The sequence below is a fragment of the Hemiscyllium ocellatum genome, chromosome 3, assembly GCF_020745735.1.
Source record: "Hemiscyllium ocellatum isolate sHemOce1 chromosome 3, sHemOce1.pat.X.cur, whole genome shotgun sequence".
NCBI classification, from domain to species: domain Eukaryota; kingdom Metazoa; phylum Chordata; class Chondrichthyes; order Orectolobiformes; family Hemiscylliidae; genus Hemiscyllium; species Hemiscyllium ocellatum.
Window position 1 is genome coordinate 102,299,230 of NC_083403.1, and position 27,356 is coordinate 102,326,585.

Genomic DNA, 27,356 nt, shown 5'->3' on the forward strand with positions numbered 1-27,356 from the left:
CCTTCTAAATCTTTTCTGAGCCCTGTCAAGTTTCACAATATCCTTCATATAGCAGGGAGTCCAGAATTGAACACAATATTCCCAAAGTGGTCTAACTAATGTACAGCTGCAACATAACTCTCCAGCTCCCAATAGTCAATGCACTAACCAATAAAGGCAAGCATACCAAACTCTTCCTTCACTATCTTGTTTACCTACAGCTCCACTTTCAAGGAACTATGAATGTGCATTCCAAAGTCACTTTGTTCAGCAAAACTCCCCAAGACCTTACCATTAAGTGTATAAGCCTTGCCCTGATTTGCCTTTCCAAAGTACAACACCTCACATTTATCTAAATTAAACTCCATCTGCCACTCCTTGGCCCAATGGCACCGCTGATCAAGGTCCTGTTGTACTCTGAGGGAACCTTGCTGTCCACTACACCTTCAATTTTGGTGTCATCTGCAAACTTACTAACCATACCTCCTATGTTCACATCCAAATCATTTATATAAATGACAAAAAGCAGTGGACCCAGTAACAATCCTTGTGGCACACTACTGGTTACAGGCCTCCAGTCTGAAAAGTAACCCTCCACGCCTTTCAAGCCAGTTTTGTATTCAAATGGCTTGTTCTCCCTGTATTCCATGAGATCTAACCTTGCTAATTGGTCTACCATTAGGAACCTGGTCAAATGCCTTGCTGAAATCCATATAGATCACATCCACTGCTCTGCTTTCATCAATCCTCTGTTAGTCAATCAAGTTAATTAGACATGATTTCCCTTGCATAAAGCCAAGTTGACTCTCCCTAATCAGTCCTTGCCTTTCCAAGTACATGTAAATCCTGTCCCTCTGAATCCTGACCAACAACTTGCCCACCACTGATGTCAGGCTCACTGATATCTATAGTTCACTGGCTTTTCCTTTGTTTTAATTTATCCCCTGAATCCTCTGATGATGCAGCCTTACCTTACTGTTGCACTGAACTCAGACTCTTGTACAATTATTCTGGAATGTCTAAAATGTAGAATATAACCGGCCATGTTCAATGCTATAGATCAGTGGTTTTCAAACAATGTGTTTCGAGAACCCTGCAGTGTGTCATGAATTTTTATACAATGAAATCCAGTTAAAACAAATTTTGTTTCACTTTAAACAAAACTCTATCCTACCAACATTCCAACTCATAAAATGCATGAAAATTAGTGAAATTAAAAGTATGATATCAGTGTTTCGATTCTAAAGCCTAAAGCACTTTAAACACAGGAGTCAGGGCAAAATTGAGATGATGCGAAAAGTAGAATTGTTCTGTCTCAAAGGAGTGTCAGTTGCCTGATTGGCGATGCAGAGTAACATTAACGATGTGCATTCAATTTCTTTACTGGCTGAGACTAGCAGGAATGTCCCATTTTCTGAACCTCTCCCCTCTGGCTAACTACAAGCAGTCATCTGTATCTAATGAGACAGCACCTTTATTATCTCTCTTGCACTATGGCGATTTCGCTTACTGCTGCGAATGTATACAGGCAACTCGCACCAAGCACCTTGATGGAGTTGGCAGCAATGACTCCTCCTGGCCTGAGGGGGCGATATACATGTACACACAGGCCGTGCCTATGATCTCGCGGGAGGAGCTGAGCTTCGGAGAGTAGAGCGGGTACGGGCGGCCATTGTGGTGTTATGGTTTCTATGGGGTAGGTAGATTGGGGATAGGCTGCTGACCACGGCAATGAGACAAGATTTTCTGCTATTTACCTATTTCCGACTGAGGAGAGTGGGGTGCCTGTCGCCGATCCTTGATGGCGGCGCAATTGGCGATGAGTTGGCAAGAAGATCCCGAGCCTAAAATGGCCGTGGGGCCTAAAGGAGAGATCGTGGGTAGGAAGACACTTAGACCCCGGCCTCTCTTTGCAGGCGTAGCTTCCCACCGCAGGCTTGGGATTTGGGTCCGGCCTCTTGTCGCAGGCCTGGTACCTAAGAGACAGCTGGGACTGCATGGGCGGGTGTAGTGCTTGCTGGTGGTCGTCGTATTTTTGAATTATCAAAAGATGATCAAATTAGTCCCAATCCTCTGCTCATTTCTCAACACCGCAATTTCTTCCCTTTCCAGTTTTTATCCACTTCCCTTTTGAAAGCTATGATTCAGTCTACTTCCTCTAATGTTTCAGGCAGCATATATTCCAGAGCATCATTATTCGCTGTATAAACTTTTAAACTTTTTCTTCGTCTTTCTTTTGTCGGTTACTCTAAATCTTTGTCCACTGGTTGTAGTTCCTCCCAGCCAGGGGAAACAGCTTATTTATTTAACGTGAACGCTGCTAAATTGTGCACGTCCTATCCTCCTCTGCTCTAGGAAAAACAATCCAGCTATTCTCTTAAATTAACTACCTTAATGGCAGATAGACGAGTCTGAATTAATATTTAAGGTTGTGGTACTTGACCATTTTCCAAAAGATTTATAAAAAGCAATGAACTTGTATAATTTGAGCAATTGTATGAATGTTATCCTGTTTTGCTTTGTATCAGTTTAATGGTACACAGCTTGCACAACCTTTAAAAGCTGTAGACGGTAATCCACAATTTTGTTCAATCAGTATGTGACATTCATAAAAGCCTTGTTTAAAAGACAAACACTGCAATATAGTTAAAGGTCCTAATAATCTTGTTTTTTTTTAACTTTTTAGATATACACGTGAAAAGGCAGGGGATGGAGGGAAATAGACTATGTGCAGATTGGGATTAATTTAGAATATATCGAGGCCGGCACAGGAATGTTGAGCTGATGGGCCTCTTCCTGTGCTGCACAGTTCTGTGTCAGGACTGATCGTGTGTGAAAAGTAAATGGGCTTTCTGCTTCTGATTGGAATTATAGAACAATGTGGAAACTTTGTATTTCATTATAATGTGAGTTCCCAACTGATAGTCACCAAGTATCCATATTGTGAATGATGGTGTATGTTAAGGTGCAAATTGGCTGTTCAAAGTGGAATAGTATCTTTGCTTTTCATGATCTGTCTCCATGATAACTGTATTTGCTGTAAAGGTATTGAAAATGTCCATATACATTTTGTTTTGTCCCAGCTAGATGAAACAGTTGAGTAGCCCAGATATGATTCCTGTTAATTTTGCATATTATTCTCTTAACATGCAACATGTGATGAATTGGCTAGTGTAGAATTGCTTCTTTACAAAGTGGTATGTTTCTGAAGCCAACAGATAAAGTTTGTCACAGATTGATCTTGGGGAGAGGCTGCAGATTTTGTTTGGCTTCCAGGTCTTTGGGTTACATAGAGTAAAGAAAAAGTGTTTCTGCTCCCAGTTGATATGAATTAACTACTGCTGTTATGTGGAAAGGTGCAGTGCCCCCGTTCCCACAAAGTGTGATATATAGCACCTGTCTGTCTTTCCTTTGAGGTATCTTAAAACATGAGATGCTTTCTTTCAGAGAGTGAAAAAAATGCTGACCACTAGGAATCTTTATTTTTTTTTTAGAAGTGAGCTTGACTTTTGGTTTAGCATTTATTAGTCTGAAGTTCAGTTAGTTGTTTTGTAGATTCTGTTTTATGAGTGGTAAATATTTGGATAATTTTATTTATTTGACCTAATGCCTTTGCTTATTTCATTTCAGTTAGCTGGATCTTGTAAATGCACAGATGAGCAGAAAACAACATTGCAGCTGAGGATCTTGGATATCTAACACAAAGCCAAGATATCCTGTAACTTGCTAGAATTTCAGCTTCTGTAAATGAGCCAAGATTAGTTGGTTTTTTTCCAACACCTTCATGAAGAGAGGAGAGAAGCCTGATGGACATAGACAAATGAGGCCAAAAACATTCCCTGCCAGCAACTTTTCTGGGAGTAGCCGCCAGATGTTGCAGGAAATCAGAGAAAGTCTCAGGCATTTACCCAAACCATCAGGGGATGCTGGGAGCCCTGATCAAAGTGTGATGAAATTGAGCACAGAAGATTCAAGACAACAAGGCCGGAATGCACTTAAATTTGTAACTTACCAAAAGGCTCTGCAGGAGATCCGGAACTCCTTGTTGCCGTTTTCAAATGAATACAGTTCTTCAGTCCGTGGTTCCACGGATGTAAACAAGCAGATGTTACAGGACTTAGTAAATGCAGGGTTTGATGAGGTGAGATTTAATAAGTGGAACATCATAAATTCCATCCATGTAGACTGTGTAAATTATATTGCTATATTCTTGACAGATTTTTAATTTCCAATGTAAAGGTTGCCAAAGAGAGAATTCTTGTTAGAACAGTAACAGCATTTAATACTAAGTGCCAATTGGCCAGTAAATTTGGAAATTTCTGAGATGTGCCAGTAGTCATGAATCTTAATTGCTTTTGTGTTCCTCCACTATTGGCCGCCTTTGAGTGACATCTCATCTATAGCCTCCCTGTTATTTTTAAGAATTTACAGGATTTGTGGATTAAACCCATTAAACCCCATGCAGCAACCAGTTTTATTCATTATGTGCAAGCAGCATCTGATTGCTTCAAGATGTTAGCAAGTTAAAGAGACATTTACCATAAGTAAATCCCATGCATCGCAGACAGCGGTAGTCCTGCAGTTGTGTCACATTGAATATAAACATCTTTCACCATCATGGATATCTGCTTTCAAGTATGGAGGACTGTTACTGGTTTCCTGATAGGCAAAGTCATGTAAAAGGCCCCTGTCATAGAGTTAGACAGCATGGAAACAGACCCTTCAGCCCAACTGTTACGTGCCGAACATAATGCCAAGATAAACTAGTCCCACCTGCCTGCTCCTGGCCCATATCCCTCCAAACGTTTCCTATTCCTGTATCAATCCAAATGTCTTTAAACATTGTAATTGTACCCACATCACTGCTTTCCAAGAAGTTCATTCCACAAGCAAAAATCCCTCTGTGTAAAAGAGTTTTCTCGTGTCTTTCTATATCTTCTCTTCTCAACTTAAAGATTTGCCCCCGTCTTGAAATTCCCCTTCCTGGGGAAGAGATAATTACCATTAACTCTATCTATACTTCTCATTGTTATATAAACTTCTATCAGGTCACCTTTCAACCTCCTATGCTCCAGTGAAAAAAGTCCCAGCCTATTCAACCTTTATAACTCAAACCTTCCATACCCGACAACATCCTGGTAAGTCTCTTCTGAACCCTCTCCAGCTTGTTAATATCCTTCCCATAACTGGGCAACTCGAACTGGACACCGTATTCCAGAAGAGGTCTCACCAGTGTCCAAGACAACCACAATATAATGTCCTGACTCCGATACTCAAAGGAATGAGCAATGAAGGCAAGTGTGCCAAACACTTTTTTAAACCAACTTGTGTATGTGAAATGCAAACTTGAAATAATTATGTACCTGCATCCCTCGGTCCCTCTGTTGTACAACACAACACTACCTTACCCTTTTTATACCAAAATGCAATACCTCACATTTATCTAGATTGAACTTCATCTGCCATTTTCAGCCCGTTGACCCATTTGATCAAGATCCTTTTATAATCTTAGAAAACCTCCTTCACTGTCAATTATGCCACCAATTTTGATGTAATCCGCAAATTTTACTGATTGTGCCCTCTGTTTTCTCATCCAAATCATTTATGTAAATGACAAACAAAAGAGCACCCAGAACCAATCCCTGTGGAACACCGGTAGTTACAGGCCTCCAGTCCGAAAAGCAATCCTCCACTGTTACTCTCTGTTTCCTGCCGTTAATCCAATTATGTATCCAATTGGCAAGCTCATCCTGAGTCCCATTCTGCTGTGCTTTTCCAGTCCTGCACTTTTCAACTGACTTTCCAGCATCTTCAGTCCTTACTTTCTCTTTACTGATTTGTCTACCTTGTGGAACCTGGTCAAAGGCTTTACTAAAATGTAAATAAAGAACATCTACTGCTCTGCCATCATCAACCTTTTTGGTAACTTCCTCAAAAAACTAAATCAAGTTTGTGACACATGATTTTTCTTGCACAAAACCATGCTGACTATCCCTCATCAATTTTTGCTCTTTTAAATGTCCATAGATCCTATCTTTTATTATCACCTCCAAAAATTTACCCCACAATGGAAGTCAGACTTAAAGAGCGGCAACCTTTCGTAAACAAAGGTACAGCATTAGCCACCCTTCAGTTATCAGGATTCATGTGACTCTAATGTCCAACGAAGCTTGATTGAAGCAGCAACATCAGACAAAATAAACATGGACATAGATCACCGAGTTTACATTCTCCTATGACCTATCTAGTTCAGATAAAAGATCCTGCTGCAACCTCCCATGACCTGCTTTCCCTACTTAGATATTGTAAAAATATTGTGTCTTAGTCCTTGATAAGTGAGGTAAAAGTTAACTCCACCTTTCTCCTTTCTTCACACAAAGTTTGTTGTGATTCTTGGGCAGGTTAATTTGAATCATGAAAAATTCTTGTCTCCTATTTGTGGAATAAGATTGTTTTCATCTGGAGTGTCACTAGGTGCATGTTCGGGTACTGATAATGCTTCAATAATATTTCTGAAAGAAAGAGACAATGCTGATAGAACATCAGACAATTCAGCGTAGTACAGGCCCTTCGGCGCTGGATAGTGCGCTGACTTGTGAAACCAATCTGAAGCTCATCTAACCTACACTATTCTATTCTCATCCATATACCTACCCAATGACCATTTGAATGCCCTTAAAGTTGGCGAGTCTGCTGATGAAATTTTTGTCTTGCATTCACTAGAACAGATGCAAGATTGCAATCCCTTTCAATTTTGGTAATTTAAACTGCATGAGCAAGGTTGATGTTCTTGCGGCAAATTGACTAGCTTAGGAATTGCAATGGAAAATGCATCAGGGATCTCTTAGCCCTTAACGCTTGAAAAGGAGCAAAGCCTGGACAAGTTCTTTCTGTTTACAGAGGGCAGATTGCTCCATATGGATGTACGTAGCTTCTAGCAAACAAAAGTGAATCACAATTTGGGCTTAACTTATGATCTTAAGTTAGTTCGAATCGTAAACATGCTTTGCACAGTATTTGTTCAGCAACCCCTTAACTAAATCACATCTAATGTTGGAAATTCTGTCCTGAGTTTTAGCGAGCACAGGCCGGTTGAGTATAGTCATTATTCTGTCTACATATTAGGAAGTAAAGTGTACGTCATTCTGCTTCTGAAATTCATATAGTACATTGCTCATTTGTGCAGTAGAAAGAATACCTTTTCACTCAATAGGAGTAACCTAGTCACACTGACACTACTAAATTTGTTGATTATAACTGGAGAAGGCCATTCAGCTCATCAAACCCACCACACCATTCTTGCTCATGACTGATCATCTCCTCAGTGCCATTTTACTGCACTATCTTCATAGTCTCTTAATGTCATTACTCTGCGCAAACCTATCAGTTTCTGTTTTTCTAGTGATTGAGCCCCATCACCCTCTGGGGTAGAGAATCATTCAGCACCTTTTGAGTGAAGAAATTCCTCCTCATAGTCTTAAATAGCCTCCTGTTTATCCTAAGGTCATGTTACTTGCTTCTACAGTCATCATCCAGGGGAAATATTCTACCCACACTCTGTCAGAATTTCAAAAGTTTCTTTGAGGTCACTTCTCTTGAAATTCTAGGGAATACAAACCCAGTTTCCTCAATCTCTCAAAATAATCCTGCCATCCCATGGATTAATCTGGCGAATCTCCATCATATCCCTATTATGGCAAGTATATAATTAGACAGGAGGCTAAATTTCTGCATAATTGTTCCCAAGGCTCAACTGCATAGTAACCATGTGGATCAACCATCTCAAATTTTAGAAATGCCATACCCTTCCACTGTAATTTGTAGTGAACTGACCTGAAAGTGATGGCCTTAGTGAGTGTGTATGTTGCACAGCAAGCAATTATCTAACTCAAATAGCCCTTATCCTACGGGATAATTTAGCTTCCCTGATTTGGCATCACGCTTGGATGATGAGCAAAAGGCTTGAGCCCTGTTCACCAAGTTGCCGATAATCTTGCAGCTTACCAATAAAGATGCTTGAGGTAAGCAGTTGTGAAGAACGCATTACTGGATTTCTCAACTAATATGTCAAGAAAGGTGACTTGGTTTGCTGCTCCATTTCAAAGGTGAATTTGAGCCCTTGATGGAACCTATTAAAGTGTAAAAGGAAATTCTTGTATGTACCTGTAGAGTCAATTATAGCAAATGCATGTCTATACTTAGGTGATATAAGAAGTAAGAAGTTATGGACATTTTTATATCAAAAACCATGATACTGGTGAAAACTGACAAAAATGCTGGTGAGAGCTAGGCCAAGAAGAGATCCCATAGCAACAACATTCAGTTGTCCCTAAGTTAAAGCTGAACTCACTGTGTAAATTTAGTCAATAACTTCAATTAATACACACTTGGAAAATGATGGGTTGTCTCGGTCACCATAATTTAGTGACGTCGTCCAGATGTCTATGGCTTCCTTGAGCTGTATGTTGGTGAATAGGTTCATAGTTTGGATTGTTCAATGGACATAGCATTACCATCAGTATGCAGGTTGTTTATAGTCTTTGTGAGGTGAAAGAATCTTTCACTGTAGTCATGGAAAAGTTATAGCAATTTGCTTAACTAACCAATTCATGTAGAGAGGAGAAAGTGAGGACTGCAGATGCTGGAGATCAGAGCTGAAAATGTGTTGCTGGAAAATTGCAGCAGGTCAGGCAGCATCCAAAGAGCAGGAGAATCGACGTTTTGGGCATGAGCTCTTCTTCAGGAATGAGGAAAGTGTGTCCAGCAGGCTAAGATTAAAGGTAGGGAGGAAAATGCAATAGGTGGAAGGAGGTCACAGTGAGGGTGATAGACCGGAGTGGGGGTGGGGGCGGAGAGATCAGGAAGAAGATTGCAGGTTAGGAAGGCGGTGCTGAGTTCAAGGGATTTGACTGAGACAAGGTGGGGGGAGGGGAAATGAGGAAACTGGAGAAATCTAGGTTCATCCCTTGTGTGGTTGGAAGGTTCCTAGGCGGAAGATGAGGCGCTCTTCCTCCAGCTGTCGTGTTGCTATGGTCTGGCGATGGAGGAGTAAATGATGTGTGTAGAGGTGCAGGTGAATTTGTGGCGGATATGGAAGGATCCCTTGGGGCCTTGGAGGGAAGAAAGGTGGGGGAGGTGTGGGCGCAAATTTTACATTTCAATTTTGCAAGTTTTGAAATGCAAAACTTGCACCCACACCTCCCCCCTTACTTCCCTCCAAGGCCCCAAGGGATCCTTCCATATCCGCCACAAATTCACCTGCACCTCCACATCATTTACTGCATCCGCTGCACCCGAAGTGGCCTCCTCCATATTGGGGAGACAGGCCGCCTACTTGTGGAACGTTTCAGCGAACACCTCCTGGGACACCAGGACCAACCAACCCAACCAACTCCCCCTCCCACTCCGCCAAGGACATTCAGGTCCTTGGACTCCTCCATCGCCAGACCATAGCAACATGACAGCTGGAGGAAGAGCGCCTCATCTTCCGCCTAGTAACCCTCCAACCACAAGGGAGATTTCTCCAGTTTCCTCATTTCCCTTCCCCGCCCCCCGCCCCCCCCCCCCCCCCCCCCCCCCCAACCTTGTCTCAGTCAAATCCCTCAAACTCAGCACCACCTTCCTAACCTGCAATCTTCTTCCTGACCTCTCCGCCCACTCCGGCCTATCACTCTCACCTTGACCTCCTTCCACCTATCGCATTTCCAATGCCCCTCCCCCAAGTCCCTCCTCCCTACCTTTTATCTTAGCCTGCTGGACACACTTTCCTCATTCCTGAAGAAGGGCTCATGCCCGAAATGCCGATTCTCCTGCTCTTTGGATGCTGCCTGACCTGTGCGCTTTTCCAGCAACACATTTTCAATTCATGTAGAGAACCAATTATGGCTCAGATAGAGTATAATAGGCCACCATGCATGTCCTTTGGGCAGTACAAACATATGAGCTATGAGGACGAATTGTGATATGCCACAAGGCAACTCATTCTTGTTACATAAATGGATCAAACATTTTTTAACTTGCTTTGAGTGGGGTGTGTGCAGTCATACTTAGTGGTGAGTGCAATGGTTGCAAAACTGAAGCTATCGTTATTGACAAAATACATGACATCAATACTGTCATCTTTGTTAAGGAGGATTGTTTTAATGCCTTTTCAGGTTTGCAAGTGTGTATGTCTGGATTAGTCCATGATGCTTTGCAAAACCACCAGACATTGATATTGAATATGAAAGACCAACATGTCATTAAGTATTCCACAGTTTGTGTGCACAAGAACGGCTAAAACATGTAGAACTAACATTAGGCATACTGTAACTGAACAGCACTTGCTGTACAATCTGAAGTGTGCTAAGAATTACATTTAAAATCTAGTTTGAGGTTATTGGGCTTACGCTGTGATTTACCTACATTTCTCAGAAGTTCCATCTATTCAAATGCAAAGGCCTGCTCTCTGCAAGCAGAAAGAACATGTCCAGGCAATGTGACTTTTGAAAAAATTAAACAAGACCTGAAAGGGGCATGAGTTCCCTGGTGCATTCTCCGTGGCAGCATCTCAACCAACCACAGCCCACTTGCCAAACAGGCAGCAACCTTTCTCATCCATTATAAAATGTTGATTCTTTTGAATTTTGTCTTTCCTGTGGCTGCTCTAATGTGTGTAAAACTAAAAGTAACAATTTATGCTATCAAGCGACTGCTCAGCAGAAATTAGAATTCAAAATGTTAACAGCCCTTTCGAACAACTTTTAGATATTTTTCATTAACCTGCTTAAATATGTTATGACACACCTCTGGACATGGTGGAATATGAACCCAGGTCTATCTTGCCCAAGGATAGGGACACTGCCAGTACATTACAAGTGCCCTGAAGCAACTTTTAATTGGGTGTACTTGAAAGTTGAGAGTTTAATTACATCCTTCACTGAAGGTTGGTGGAGGTAATTCTTTTTGCCTTTTAGTCTGTTTGACATTTAACAATATATTTCAGAAAGTAATAGATGGATTTCATTAAAGCTTAGTACTTGAGTATGGCCCAACGAAGAACTGATTAGATAGTTGGCAACGATGTGGATCTGGATCTGAGAATTTTCTTAAATCTATTAATGTTGGAAGATCGAACAAATTGACTACTTTTGAATTATATGATGAAATTTATCATTGCTGTCACAATGTGAATGGATTTTTTTCAGAGCAGGTTATTGACCTGAAAACTCCAAGTGACATGGAAGCCCTTTTTCCAAAAAAAAATTTCTTTCAGTTTGCAATTACATAGCATCAGTCAGAGAGGGAAAAGCCACAAGAGAGAACTACATAATTGTAGTAACATTTGAGTAATAACATTATGATGGATGTATTATTCTACTGCGTGTCCTGCTAACTTGTTGGACTTCTAATGTTCTCATTTATTTGACCTGTAAATCAAATTTACAATGTACTGCAGTTAAACATGAATTATATATTTTTATTTCCAACTGGTTTGAAGAGATATAATTTTTTTTAATGGACTGGACTTAAACAGTTTGTTGACATACTGGATGATGTAGAACATCCCGAAAACACATTTAAGCAGGAACTATGATAGTGGGTTGGTCTTTGTAATCTTTATCTTCAATGAATTTGGCTTCATTCAGTATGATACTTCCTGAATGATTTAAGGGAGATAGGATCTGTTTTGAGAAGTATATACTGAGCCCTTATATTTATAACAATGTGTTTAAGATTGAATGAAAGTATTGATTGTTGAAGCCCTGAGCACTGATTGCTGATCAATTAATCTAGAGGATTTTTTAAAGAAATCATTGAGGTTTGTTGATATTGCCTTGATATGAAGCGCAGAAGAATGCTGCTAATCCAACAGGTCTAACCATTTTCTTAGGATTGAGAATTTAAAACAAGAGGCTTTTCAGTTCCTAAGCCTGTTCCACCATGAAATTAGATAAGGCTGATTAGTATACATGCTTTAACTCTGTTTAACTAGATTTTATCTATATTCTTTGATATCATTATCTAACATTATCTATTTTGGTCCTGATAATTTCAGTTGACCAAGCATTTACTGTATAGCCTTCTGGGAGAAGGTGTTACACGTTTCCATCCCCATCCTGATTCCACTCTTATGTGCCTGTCTCGCTTTTTAAATTAGTGTTCCTTTGTTCCCTCAACAGAAGAAAATAACTTCTCTGTTCTTCATACACTCTCAAATTCTTCCCATCTGTAAGATCATTTGGCCATTATAAACTAATTTTTGCTTGAATTTTATATACTCTGCTTAATTTTCCTTTGTATTTTAGCTTTTCAAAATCTCATTTTATTTTCTGTACTAATCTTCATGAATTATAGATAGTCCGTGTCCGTATAATCTCTAGTTGCAACTGATCCTTTTTGTGCATTCTTTGCTGAACTTTCAGTTGAGTTTATCTGAGCTAGTTCCCCTTTCTGTTAAATTAAAATAGTATTTCCAGACTTTGCTTTCTTCCACCACCTACCTTCCTTTTTGTTTCAACTTTTATTACATAAATGTGTGTTGGTCAGTAGTTTCTACATGTTTTGCATCCTTACAAGTTCTACCTGCTCCATGTCATTTTCTAGGACTGGATCTGGTATTAAGTTGCTCATTCCTACATTTAAGGCACATTATCTGAAGCAGAGTTTTGGACACATTGCAGAATTGCATTTTCCACTTACGTGACTTTTACAGGGTGTTCTGGTATAATGTGCCGGTTGGGTTACACTGCAATCGCATGCTATAGAAAATCATGCTGCAGAAGATCACTATAGAAAACTGCTATACCTGTGCAGTAGAAAGTTTGCGTTATTCAAACAGCGTCTTCAATTCGTTAGCTGTGTTATAGCCAATTCGCATTGATAAAACGTGTGTTATACTAGAACAGCCTTTACTTGTATCTGTTTTTGGGGTAATCAGAGTTGGAAATGGCAGTTCAAGTCTAATCAATGTTGATGTTCCGAGAACGGGATGCCCTGTGTGGATATTGGAAAATCTTGTTGTATGAAATATGTGCAATTCCACAAATGTACTTCAAAGTTCCACAGGAAAGCTTACTGTACAACAAACCATTGCTGCTGCAATCCATATGCGATTAAGAGGTTGTTCCCTTGTTTCTCATCTAAACAAATGATCAGGATTCGGAAATGCATGTTGATCAAATTTTCAGCAAATCCTTGTAGAACAGTGAAGGAATTGAGAGAATCTAAACTGTTTGCATGTGAGCAGACCAATGGTAAATGGAATTCAACTTAGTTTACTGTAAGCTTTATAGGAGAAAGTGAGGACTGCAGATGCTGAAGATCAGAGTCGTGAGTGTGGTGCTGGAAAAGAACAACAGGTCAGGCAGCATCCAAGGACTAGGGGAATCGATGTTTCAGGACATGGAGGTCCTGGGCCTCCTTCACCACCGCTCCCTCACCATTAGACGCCTGGGGGAAGAAGGCCTCATCTCCCGCCTTGGAACACTTCAACCCCAGGGCATCAATGTGGACTTCAACAGTTTGCTCATTTCCCCTTCCCCCACCTCACCCTAGTTCCAAACTTCCAGCTCAGCACTGTCGCCATGACTCGTCCGGACTTGTCCTACCTGCCTATCTCCTTTTCTACCTATCTGCTCCACCTTCTCCTCCCTGACCAATCACCTTCATCCCCTCCCCCACTCACCCATTGTACTCTATGCTACTTTCTCCCCACCCCCACCCTCCTCTAGCTGATCTCTTCACACTTCAGGTTCTCTGCCTTTATTCCTGATGAAGGGCTTTTGCCCGAAACGTTGATTTCGCTGCTCCTTGGATGCTGCCTGAACTGCTGTGCTCTTCCAGCACCACTAAACCAGAATATAAAAGCAACAGTTCATGCAACGTTATGGTACAGAAGGAGGCCTTTCACCCAATCAGGTCTATGCTGATTCTCTGCAGTGGAGTCCTTTTGGTCTCATCACATTTCTCTGTTCCCATAGCTGCCATAGTTTATTTCCCTTGGGTTTCTATCGTATGTCCCTTTCAAATCATTGATCATCTATGCTTCCATCATCCTTGTAGGCAGCGTGTTCATGTTGATTATCACTCACAGCATTAGAAACCTATTCTTCTAATCAGCATGCACCTCTTGCCCAAAGTCTTAAATTGCTGATCCCTGGTCTTTGTTAATTGCTGTTCCTTTATCGACCTTATCTAAGTTTATCTCAATCTTGGAAATCTATCAAATCTCTTTTCAATCTCCTTTGCTCTGAGGAGAACAGCCACAACTTCTCTAACCTAACATTGTTGATAAAATCCCTTGTTCCTGGAACTATTTTGATAAATCTCTGTGGCCTCTCAAGGACCCTCATATCGTTCTGAAATTTGTGGCAATTGGAGCTAGTGCTCTAGTTGTGGCCTAACTAGAGTTTTATAAAAGATTAAGCATGACTGCTCTACTTCTCAACCTTTATTTATGAAGCCCAAGATTCCACACCTAAATCCTTGAACTATGACCTGCCATCTTGAAACATTTATGTGCTGGAACCCAGGTCAGAGAGAGGAGAGATTAATGCTATGTTCTTGGCATATATCTCATGTATTCACTAGAATTTAGACAAATAGGAACAAAAAGGTGAATTGAATGCTGGACTGATATGACAACATAAACCCAAGACTATCAATGCTGACAACATATTCTGCTGTAGTTAGTGTTCAATTCTAATTACTGGACCACAAGGATAAACCTGATTTCTAAAAGTCGTGCATATCAGAAAAATGAGAGTAATCGCTACTATGAGATCTAAGTTGTAAAGTAGATTAGATCTTCAATTTGGGAAATGAGTTGCAAGAAAGTTGATAAAGCTATTGATTTCCATTGAAGATTGATATACATGGTCAAATGGCCTGTCTCGCATGCGTTGTAGCTCTTTATGTATTATTTTTGTAATAGCTCAAATTAAAATACACAAACCACATTTTTTGTAGGAAGCTGAGGAGCCCTGATACTGTAAAGTTCATTTAAAAAAAAGTGGAAATTTGGAAATGTATTCATCACCTAGAGATGATACAAACTGAATAGTTGGATCATTGTTGGAAGGGCAAATTCCCTTTTTTAAAAAATCATTCGAGGGAATCTTGTTTATTATTGATTGTGTCTTAATATGTAAACATTTTGTGTTTCTTAAATTTCTAGAAATGCTTTCTTGGATCAATTTATAAAATCACTCGTGACATGAAACATTTACTGTTTTTGGATTAAATGTCTGCTTCAATTCACTTCATTTATTTCTAGGACATGGTAGTTCGAGCTCTCAAGCAGACCAACAGTCGCAGTATAGAGGCTGCAATTGAATACATCAGTAAGATGAGCTATCAGGATACACGGCGAGAACAGATGGTTGCTGCAGCTGCAAGACCAGTGAATGCAAGTGTGAAAACATCAGGTATATGTTGCTATAATATTATGTCACTTTTAGCTCTTTCAGTGCTAAGATATATGTCATGCCTCTGTCCTTGGTTTCTTTCTTATTGTGGTAGCAGCATCTTTTAACATATCCAATTTTTGGCAGTTTTATGGGGACACAATTTATGTTTGCATTTACGCCACTTGATTAAATATTTTTCTTTGTGTTATTATAATGTTTACTTGATGATTCGACTGCTTTGGGTTTCAGCAGTGCCTTTGACGTTTATTATTCTGTGGTATTGAAGCAGAGCAGTTCACTTTCATACTTGGTCCTGTGAATTTGTATAGATCAGGTTGGCATCAGCCATCTTGTGAGAAGCTCAGTTTGTCTTGTACAGTATTTTGAAATACAGCATTAACATTAGTCAACTTGGCTTTGGTGTTTTTAATGTATTTGTACTTGACTGGACCCTTGTCTACAAGATTCAGACCAACTAGTTAGAAATAATGTTCACTTGTTTTCTCTATAAGAGTGGGACTGAATGTGCAAAATATCGAAATGTATATTGACTGATTGTGATCTAAAATGATTCAATCCAGCACTTGAACATAAACGTGTTCTACTGTTGTGAAATCTTTATTCACCTTCCCACTTTGGCGTGTGTCATATGCATTTATATTAATGAAACCCTGCTAGGTTTGGGTAGGTCTAAGCATATAGGAAATTGTGATGGTCAATCCTTTCTTAATGTGCAACAAATGTACATCCTGTATTGGAACAAAGTTTGTTTATCTGAAGGTGGTGGAGCCATGCTGTAGATCATTCAGATGTTGTGGAGAGGGTTTGCAGGTATAACTGTTTAACAAGATAAATTTCATATTTAGTCCAGTTTACTTCACTTCAGCAATCTGTTTTAAGAAGATATTTATTTCAGAATATATTTTTAAATACATCTATTGGGCTGGCTGACTAATTTTTTTTTTAATCAGGACATTAAGTAGTGAAATTGGTTAGCACAATTGCATTACCTGGTTTAATTGTTTCAATTTTACCTCCTGTTTGAAGGCTTCCCCATTGCCTGTACCTCTGGTAGCTCAGTACAAAAACTGTATGCTGTTAAGTTCAAAGTCTGTTTCCTGTTGTGCGCACAGCCGCCATACTAAACTGCTGGTGATCAGTATATTGGGTGGAGTTAGGAATGTTGATTTTGCAGAGAATGGTTTGATGATCGGTAAACAGAACGTAATGCCATGAGTGAGCCATTATGCTGTTTTGTTGATTTTGTATTTTAATTCATTCTAACAGTCCTAGTTCTGCAACCTGAGTATGTTTGGCTATCAATCATGGCTATCAGTCCTACTTTTGAAATTTCAAATAATCTGCTCTGTATTTCCAATGAATATTTCCAGCATTTGCAGTTTTAAAACTTAATTCACATCTAAAATTTAAAAATCACACAACACCAGGTTATAGTCCAACAGGTTTATTTGGAAGGAGAAAGTGAGGACTGCAGATGCAGGAGGTCAGGGTTGAGTGTGTGTTGCTGGAAAAGCACTGTAGGTCAGGCACTATCTGAGGAGCAGAAGAATCAAAATTTTGGGCATAAGCCCTTCATCAGGTTTATTTGGAAGTACAAGCTTTTAAAGCGCTACTCCTTAGGTAGCTAGTGGGGCAGGATCATCGGAGCATCCATGGAGAGAAAACAAGTTAACGTTTCGAGTTGAGATAACTTTTCATCAGAGGTGAAGAGAAATGTGGATGTGGCAGTATTTACACAATTATAGGGGGAGGGTGCATTATTAGAGGGGTTAGACTGCTGAGGATGAAATGATCTTGATAGTTCAGATTTTGAAGTGATTGGAATGTGAGAATGGCAGATCAATAGTGCCAGACTAGGAAGAACAGACAGTCCCACTGGAGTGGGAGAGGGAGAGAAGGTGACAGAGAATGTAACAAGCAAAGGTAAAAGAAAGGGAGGCAATAGATTCACAATTTGAAGGTGTTTATCTCAATATTGAGCCCAATAGGTTGTAAACTGTCTAGTTTGAAGATGAGATGTTGCACCTCTAGTTTGCGCTGTGATTCACTGGAGCATTGCAGCATGCAGAGGATAGACAAGTGGGCGTGTGAGTAAGACACTGTTAAAATAACTGGCTATGTAAAAATTTTGGGTCATGCTTGCACGCGCACTTGGAGGTGTTCTGCAAAGTGGTCACCCATTCTGCGTTTTGTTTCTCCAATGTACAGTAGGCCACATTGGGTGCTGCAAATACAATACACAAGATTGGAGGATGTACAGGTGAAATGCTGTTTCGCTTGGAAAGATTGTTAAGGGCTTTGGATGGTGAGCAGGGAGGAGATGAAAGGGGCAGGTGTTGCACCTTCTGCAGTTCCATGGGAAGGAGGTTGGTGTTGGTGGTTGAGGAATGGATTAGGGTGTCCTGGACAAATTTGGATGTGGAATTTCGCAGTGAAGGATTTTAACGTCAGTAGTAGGGCATGGAAATTGGGTATAGTCTCGGCCAGAAATGGAGGAATGCAGAGATTTTGAGGATTGCACAATTGAAAATTGTGTAAATGGGAAAAGTGAGGCCATGGAACGATTTAAATCAAACATGAAATATTCCAGATACATAGTTTTAGATAGTGTCACTGGATTGCCTGAATTTAATATTTTCCAGTTACGAAGCTCCATGGTACAATCTATTGAAAATTAAATATGAGAAATGTGTTACCATATCGTGAAGTTAACCGAGAGTTTAATATAGGAAGATCAATAATATGTACATTTGTAGTACACCACAAAATGTAATGTACTCTAACAAAACTATATCTTGTTTGTGTCGCTGATATTATTTTATACTAGTATCATTTTATTTTTCTCATCTTCCTGAACAGCACCCAGCACGGTTCAGCAAACAATTAACCGGAGGCCAAGCTGGAAGGGCTCAAAAGAATCTTTAGCTGCACAACGACATGGTCCATCGTTGATGGATGGCGTGGGATATCGAGCAGACAGCCCGGTCTCCCAGATAGAAATGGGTCGGCCATTGTCATCAAGTTCAGGAATGACTACATATACACAGAGTCATCCAGGTAATGGACAAGTGCCTTTGGGAGCAGTGAACACTCAGAGAGCGAACCCTCAACCACCACTCCCAGTGAGGAGTGTAACTCCTCCACCACCTCCACCCAGAGGACAGACTCCACCCCCACGTGGCACCACTCCTCCCCCACCCTCTTGGGAGGGGAGCCAGCAGCCAAAACGGTTCTCTGGCAATATGGAATACATGATTACACGAATATCTCCTGTGCCGCAAGCAGCCTGGCAGGATGGGTTCCCACCAGCCAACCTGAATGCTGCCTCTATGATGAATCCACAGCCCCAAGGCCAAAGAGGAATTAGTCCTATTCCACTCGGTAGGCAACCTATTATCATGCAAAATGCCGCTTGTAACAAATACAACTACTCAGCAGGCCGAACAGGCCACCAGAATGGATCAGCACCACCTGATGGATCTATAGGTGGACACTTTGTGCCACACACAACTGTTATGGGAGGAAGCGCGGTGAGTCGTCAGCCACCTCCATACCCTCACACTCAGTCTAGCAGACTAAGCCCCAGTGCCCTCCAAATGCAAGCTGGTGGGGCTGCTGCTACCACTTACAATAGTAACTTGAATGGAAGCGTGTCACAGTCTGTCATGGTGTCAAACCGAAACAGCCAGAACATGGATCTTTATAACATCGGTGCACCTACAATTACATCTTCATGGCCACAGCCACCTCCACCTCAGCCCCAGTCTTCAGGTGGTGGGCAGGAGATGGCTAACTGGCATCCTTCTCAAAATCTGAATGCACCTGTACGGTCCAATTCCTTCAACAATCACCTTCTGTCCAGCCGGCAGCCTCATTCCAACTCTCAGCCATCTGTCACCACGGTGACTGCCATTACACCTGCCCCCATTCTACAGCCTGTGAAGAGCATCCGTGTACAGAAACCTGAGCTTCAGACAGCGCTTGCGCCTACTCACCCTCCCTGGATGCAGCAAACAGGACCTGTTCCCGAGTGTTCCACTCTCACTGAAGCTCCGAGTTATCAGCCTCCACCTCCACCATATCCCAAGCATTTGCTTCAGCAAAACCAGTCTGCTTCACTGTATGATTCTGTAGCCAAGGTCAACAAAGATGAGCACCCAGCAAAACAGGTGGCTCAGAATGCTGAAGAGGATGAGCATGATAAGGCTACCGAGTATGGGGAACGGTTTGATGCTACAGAGAAGGAAAAAAAACTAATTACAACATCACCTGTCCCAGTGCGAAAAAACAAAAAGGATGAGGAACGCAGAGAGTCACGAATTCAGATATACTCCTCACAAGCCTTCAAATTCTTCATGGAGCAGCATGTGGAGAATGTGCTCAAGTCTCATCAGCAGAGGTTGCATCGCAAAAAACAGCTGGAGAATGAAATGTCAAGGGTAAGCTTCTCTCTGTAAGGCACTTCATCTGCATCAAGCATTCTTCAGTTAGGCCTGACCTATTTCTTTTGTTTGCCATTGTTATAAGCAACTGTGAAGATAGAAATGATGAGACTGGTCACATTTTCACACTTTTCCTTCTTGCTTTCTATGAAGCATGCCTCTAGTTAAAACATATTGTTGGCAGGTAAATAGTTTCAGGCCTGAAAAGCTGATTCGGGCAGACTGTTGCAACTTACCCTTGAAATTTATCATCACCTAAAGAAAATTGTCTAATTATCTTCTGTGACATGAGCCTACCAACTAGCAAAGACTAGTGGCTCCATTTTTGTGCCCTTTTCACGGTGCCAGTACTTCCTTTGTGGTTTCTATTTTCATATTTGCTTAGTTTCAAGCACCTGTAAGGTTTCTTCCCAATGGTATTTCTAATGATATTTTGTGCTTACATTCTCTATTAGTGTTGCTTAAAGAAAATTGGAATACTGTATTTGCTAACAATGACATTCTCCTAAAATCTGTCCTGGCTCCTTTTACCCATCCTATTTCAATCCCTGTTCGCAAATGTCCATTTTGTGATGCTGTTCTCTCATGGTTTAATGCTATTTGATACTATATTTCCTCTAGTAGTTGCTCCTGTATCCTTTTGATCCCCAAAATACTTTGAGTTGCATCCTTTGTCCACTCCTCAGAGATGTCTTTGCGTGTGGCATCCACCGCTTCTCTACACATCACTGTTGACACTTTCATCAACTATCTATCTCATACAAAAATGTAGATTAGTCCAGTTCAATAGCATTAAATTCAGAGTAGCCATCTGAGCTCTCACCAACTTCTTGAGCTCTGCAAGCACCATTCCAAATGTGGTTGATGGGTCTGGCAACTATTTACAGTTGTCATCATTCAATCTTGTCACTTTATCCACATACCTATAACTATAAAAATCAACTACAACTCTAAAGCACTCCCTGCAGGGTTGTTGGAAGTGGATTTAATTATTACATTGGAAAGGGAATTGAATATATATTTGAGAAAAGACAAGTTTGTCGGGCTGCATAGAAAGTGTAAGGAGTGAGACAAATTTAAGATTTCTTCAAACAGCTACAGCAGACCTGATGGCCCGATATGCCTACTTTGCTGTAAAATTCTCTTTTAACTCCATTCTGTTTTGGCAGTAATGGATGAATTTTTTTTTAGCAGATGTGTCCTGTAGCTGGGATCATCTTGCTTATTTCTTGGAGTTGCAGTGTTGTGTGGAGGATGTATATTGGTGAATAAAAGTTGATCTTGTAGTTTGTCATTTTTCCACACTACCTGTTCCAAAGGTTGTACCTTCAGACCTTGCAGGTTGTACATGTTGGTGTTTCATTCTTCTTCATTCTTCTTTGTATGGAGCCGCAGGACATCGGGGAGATACTACACAAGTGTTTTGCATCAGTATTTACTGTGGAAAAGGACATGGAAGATATAGAATGTAGGGAAATAGATGGTGACATCTTGAAAAATGTCCATATTACAAAGGGGGAAGTGCTGGCTGTCTTGTAATGCATAAAAGTGGATAAATCCCCTGATCAGGTGTACCTTAGAACTCTGTGGGAAGCTTGGGAAGTGATTATTGGGCCTCTTACTATCGATAGTCACAGGTGAGGTGCCAGAAGACTGGAAATTGGCTAACGTGGTGCCACTGTTTAAGAAAGGTGGTAAGGACAAGCCAGGGAACTATAGACCAGTGAGCCTGACATCGGTGATGGGCCAGTTATTGGAGGGAATCTTGAGGGACAGGATGACATACATTTGGAAAGGCAAGGACTGATTCGGGATAGTCAACATGGCTTTGTGTGTGGGAAATCATGTCTCACAAACTTGATTGAGTTTTTTGCAGAAGTAACAAAGGATCGATGAGGGCAGAGCAGTTGACATGATTTTTATGGATTTCAGTAAGGCGTTCAACAAGGTTCCCCACGGGATACTGGTGAGCAAGATTAGATCTCATGGAATACTGGGAGAACTAGCCATTTGGATACAGAACTGGCTGAAAGGTAGAAGACAGAGGGTAGTAATGGAGGGCTATTTTTCAGACTGAAGGTCTTGACCAGTGGAGTGCCACAAGGATCAGTGCTGCGTCACTACTTTTCATCATTTATGTAAATGATTTAGATAGAAGCATAAGAGGTTAGTCAGTTTGCAGATGACACCAAAATTGGACGTGTAGTGGACAGCGAAGAAAGCATTTGGGATGCTTTCCTTTATTGGTCCAAGTGTTGAGTACAGGAGTTGGGAGTACAGGACATTGGTTCGGCCACTGTTGAAATATTGCATGCAATTCTGGTCTCCTTTCTATCAGAAAGATGTTGTAAAACTTGAAAGGGTTCTGAAAAGATTTACAAGGATGTTGCCATGCTTGGGGGATTTGAGCTATAGGGAGAGGTTGAATAGGGTAGGACTGTTTTCCCTGGAGAGTCGGAGGCTGAGGGGGGGTAACCTTATAGAGGTTTATAAAATCATGAGAGACGTGGATAGGATAAATGGGCAAAGTCTTTTCCCTGGGTTGGGGGAGTCCAGAACTATAGGGCATAGGTTTAGAGTGAGAGGGGAAAGATATAAAAGAGATCTAAGGGGCAACTTTTTCATGCAGAGGGTGGTATGTGTGTGGAATGAGCTGCCAGAGGAAATGCTGAGGGAAGTACAATTGCAATATTTAAAAGGCCTCTGGATGGGTATATGAATAGAAGGGTTTGGAGCGAAATGGGCCAGGTGCTGGCAGGTGGGATTAGATTGGGTTGGGATATCTGGTTGGCATGGATGAGTTGGACCGAAGGGTCTGTTTCCGTGCTGTACATCTCTATGACTCTCTGTTACCGCCATTAGTTATGTGTGCTATCTTATGCATATTAATTGCGATCTAGGAGTGTGCTGACAATCTTGAACAGGATGACTTCTGAATAGTTTCACAGCCCACATTAGTTCCAAGCACATGGGTAGTGCATCTTCAAATAATAAAGACATGACTAAGGATTCATACTTGTTGCATCTCTAATTAGATCCTCATTTTATAGTGTGATTGAGATGCAATTTGTTCAGTTTGGGATATGTAACAGCTCATATTTAACTCTGTTAAATAGTGCATGGAGAATTAAATAATATATTGATCATTTAAATGTGTTATTCTAAATGGTATCATCCTTGATTCAATGACAACATATTAGTCTGAATGTAACTGAAAGTGATGACAAGTTTGCATAATTGGTTTCCATTTTATATAGGCATAGGAACTCATAATGAAAATATAGAATTAAATATATAAGTAAATGAATTGTTAAATAGGCGTTGAACTGTCAGTAAGCACTGGCAACTTGCTTCATCTGAAGACAACAGTTGTCTTGTACAGCATTCAGGAAATTATTTCAAGATTATTTAACAGCTGTTCTTGAAGAATTTCAGTTTGAAAATTTTAACTCTGTTTGTTTATTTGTAGGTTGGATTGTCAAAAGATGCCCAGGATCAGATGCGCAAAATGTTGTGCCAAAAAGAGTCCAATTATATCCGCCTAAAGAGGGCAAAGATGGATAAGTCTATGTTTGTGAAGATTAAGACCCTGGGAATAGGTGCATTTGGGGAAGTCTGTCTTGCTCGGAAAGTAGATACCAATGCATTATATGCTATGAAAACACTGAGGAAAAAAGATGTGTTGCTGCGAAACCAAGTTGCTCATGTCAAAGCTGAACGGGATATCTTGGCAGAAGCTGACAATGAGTGGGTAGTTCGACTCTATTATTCATTCCAAGACCGAGACAACCTTTATTTTGTGATGGACTACATTCCAGGAGGAGACATGATGAGTCTCCTGATCAGAATGGGCATCTTTCCAGAACCTCTGGCACAATTCTACATTGCTGAACTGACCTGTGCTGTGGAAAGTGTTCACAAAATGGGCTTCATTCATAGGGATATTAAACCAGATAATATTCTGATAGACAGAGATGGACATATAAAACTAACTGACTTTGGGCTGTGTACTGGTTTTCGATGGACCCACGATTCCAAGTATTACCAAAGTGGTAAGTAATATTTACTAACACCATTGGTATGGGAATTTTACTGTACACAACTATTATTAGTTGCTCTGTTCAACCATTAATTTATTGCGATTAGATAATTGAGACAACAGTCTCGCACTGTCACAGCCATTGGAAGTAGTTTCAGGTGGGTTTTCTGCATTCCTGTAGATGACCAATTCCTTGAGGAGTGGGTACTTTGTTGGATTGGGCCACTTGTGTCTGTAAACCCAGTTTCACATAAAGGATAATTGGAGGGGTGTTCCAAGGATGTAGTTGGAGGACTGGAAAGGGATATAGTGAAGAGAAATCCAAATGTTTCCCTGCCTCTAAATACAGTATTTTGCTAGGTCTTTCAAGTGCTTGAGTTTAACATTGTCTGTATTCATCTAACCAAGAAAGGCAAGTGTGCCAAACGCCACCTTCACTGCCCTATCTAACTGTGATGCTAATTTCACGGAACTACGTACCTGTATCACTTAGTTTCTCTGTTTGACAATACTCTCTTGGGCCTTGCCATTAACTGTATAAGTCCTGTCCCTGTTCACCTTCCCTCACTTAAGTTGGGAATAATTGGTAAATTATTAAAGTTTGCACATTATACATCAGTATAAAAGAAGACATCCTAAATGAAAACTGTATTTTAAAGTACTTCGTAAGTATGTTTTATTTTATGTAGACTGGTAGGTCATAGCCAAACCAGCTGCGTTTTATGGTGACAGAAAATGCAATGAAATCTCTCCCGCTCCACCTTGACACTCTCACATTAATACTGGCTCCTTCCTCCCCACAATACGTACCCATCTTCCCAACTACATCCCTACTACATACATCCTCTCTCCACTCAATCCCTGCTCACTTGTCCCTTTCATCCTACTCCCACTCAAGGCTCATCATTCCCTCAACCCTTCCTCCTTGCCTATGCTCTTCACTCCTGGATTTCTCCGTGTTTACACTCTAGAGTGGAGAAACAATGCTAACCTGGAAGGATAATAGACTAAAGCTTCAAAACCCAACCCCAGACTCCCTAACCCCATTCTTATCATGGCTAATCCACCTAGCATACACATGTCTGGACACTACAGGGCAAATTTAGTATGGCTAATTACCTAGCCTGCACATCCTTGGACTTTGGATCGGAAACCGGAATACCCGGTAGAAATCAACACAAGCACAAATAGAGCATGTAACCTTCACACAGACATCCAACACTGGATTTGAACATGGTTTTCTGGCACTGTGAGGCAGCAGTTGTAACCAATGTGCCACCGTTCAACCTGTTATATTCACAACCACTTTTTTTTTCTCTCTCTTTCCAATTTATTCAAAGTTATTAAATTTCGTCACTGAGTCATAGAGTTGTACAGCAAGAATCAGACCCTTCAGTCAAACGTGTCTATGCTGACGAGATATCCTAAATTAATCTAGTCCCATTTGCCAGCATTTGGTCCATAGCTGTCTGAATCCTTCCTACTCATATACCCATCCAGATGCCTTTTTAAATGCTGTTATTGTACCAGCCTCCACTACCTCCTTTGGCAGCTTATTCTATACATGCACCACTTCCTGCGTGAACATGTGTCCCTTAGGTCCCTTTTAAATTTGCCCCTCTCACCTTAAATCTATGCCCTCTTGTTTTGGACTCCCCCACTGTGGGGAAATGACATAATCTATTTACCCTAACCGTGCCCCTCATGATTTAAAAACTTCTATATGGTCACCCCACAGCCTCCAACGCTTCAGGGAAAACAGCCCCAGCCTCACCCTATAGCTCAAATTCTCCATCCCTGGCAATATCCTTGTAAATCTTTTCTGAAGCCTTTCAAGTATTACAACATCTTTCCTATGGCAGGGAGACCAGAGTTGGACACAGAATTCCAAAAGTGGCCTAACTGGTGACCTGTATAACAGCAACTTGACCTCTCAACTACTATATCCACTGCACTGACCAATGAAGGCAAGCATACCAGATGTCATCTTCACTATCCTGTCCACCTGCAACTCCACTTTCAAGGAACTGTGAACCTGCATCCTGAGGTCTATTCATTCAGCAACACTCCCCACAACCTTACCTTTAAGTGTATAGGTCCTGCCCTGATTTGCCTTGCCTTGCAGCACCTCACATTTATCTAAATTAAACTCCATCTGCCACTCCTTGGCCCATTGGCCCATCTGATCATGGTCCCATTGTACTCTGAGGTAACTTCTTCACAGTCTGCTACACCTCCAAATTTGGTGTCATCTGCAAACTTACTATCTATACTTCATATGTTCACACCCAAGCCATTTCAATAAATGACAAGAAGCAATGGACCCAGCACCGATGCTTGTGGCACACGGCTGATCACAGGCCTCCAGCCTGAAAAGCAACCTTCCACCACCACCTTCTGTCTTCTACCTTCAAGCCAGTTCAGTACTCTAATGGGTAATTCTAATTGTATTCCATGTGATCTAACCTTGCTAACCTTTCTAACATGAGGAACCTTGTCGAATGCCTTACTGAAGTCCTTATGTATCGCGTCCACCACTCTGCCCTCATCAATCCTCCTCATTACTTCAAAAAACTCAATCAAGTTCGTGAGACACAATTTCCCATGCTCAAAGTCGTGTTGACTTTCCCTAATCAGTCCTTGCCTTTCCAAATGTATGTAAATCCTGTCTCATGATTCCCTCCAACAACTTGCCCACCATTGACATCAGGCTCACCAGTCTACAGTCCCCTGTTTTTTCCCTCATCAACTTTAAATAGTGTCACCATGTTAGCCAATCTCCAGTCTTCTGGGACCTCACCTGTGGCTATTGATGATAATATCTCAGTAAGGGGCCAAGCAATCACTTCCCTACCTTCCCACATAGTTCTAGGGTACACCTGATCAGATCCCAGAGATTTATCCACCTTTATGCGTTTTAAGATGCCCATCATCACCACCTCTGTAATATGGACATTTTTCAAGAAGTCACCGTTTATTTCCCCATGTTCTCTATCTTTCATATCCTTCTCCACTGTAAATGCTGATGCAAATACTTGTTTAGTATCTCCCCATCTCCTGAGGTTCCATGTGATGCCCTTGCTGATCTTCAAGGGGCCCTATTTCCCTTATTTTTCTTTTGTCCTTAATGTATTTGTAGAGTCTCTTTGGATTCTCCTTATCCCTACTTGCCAAAGCTATCTCATGTTCCCTTTTGCCCTTCTGATTTCCTCCTTAAGCATACCTGCACTGCCTTCCCTACTCAATCCCTGCTGTCTATGTGTTGCATATGCCGCTGCCTCATTCTCGACCAAAACCTCAATGTCTGTAGTTATCCAGCATTCCCTACACTACCAGTCTTGCCCTTACCCTAACGGGAATGTGTTGTCTCTGGACTCTCGTTATCTCAATTCTAAAAACTTCCCATTTTCTAACCATCTCCTTACCTGCTAACAGACTTCCCAATCAACTTTTGAAAGTTCTTGGCTAACACTGTCAAAATTGACC

The 27,356-nt window shown here is 41.0% G+C and overlaps 1 protein-coding gene across 4 annotated transcripts in view; it reads left to right on the top strand.

Annotated features, from left to right (window-relative positions):
* The first annotated feature begins 1,615 nt into the window (after positions 1 to 1,615).
* lats1 (large tumor suppressor kinase 1) overlaps positions 1,616 to 27,356 on the top strand; it is a 44,088-nt gene continuing 18,347 nt past the window's right edge. The window contains exons 1-6 of one of the 4 annotated variants that reach the window (XM_060852250.1): positions 1,685 to 1,859; positions 2,666 to 2,885; positions 3,610 to 4,120; positions 15,236 to 15,386; positions 18,249 to 19,828; positions 23,301 to 23,883. In XM_060852250.1, the coding sequence (XP_060708233.1) occupies positions 3,764 to 4,120; positions 15,236 to 15,386; positions 18,249 to 19,828; positions 23,301 to 23,883 (2,671 nt within the window). In that variant the 5' untranslated portion in view covers positions 1,685 to 1,859; positions 2,666 to 2,885; positions 3,610 to 3,763. The other 3 variants (XM_060852242.1, XM_060852264.1, XM_060852256.1) reach the window with 3 other exon arrangements.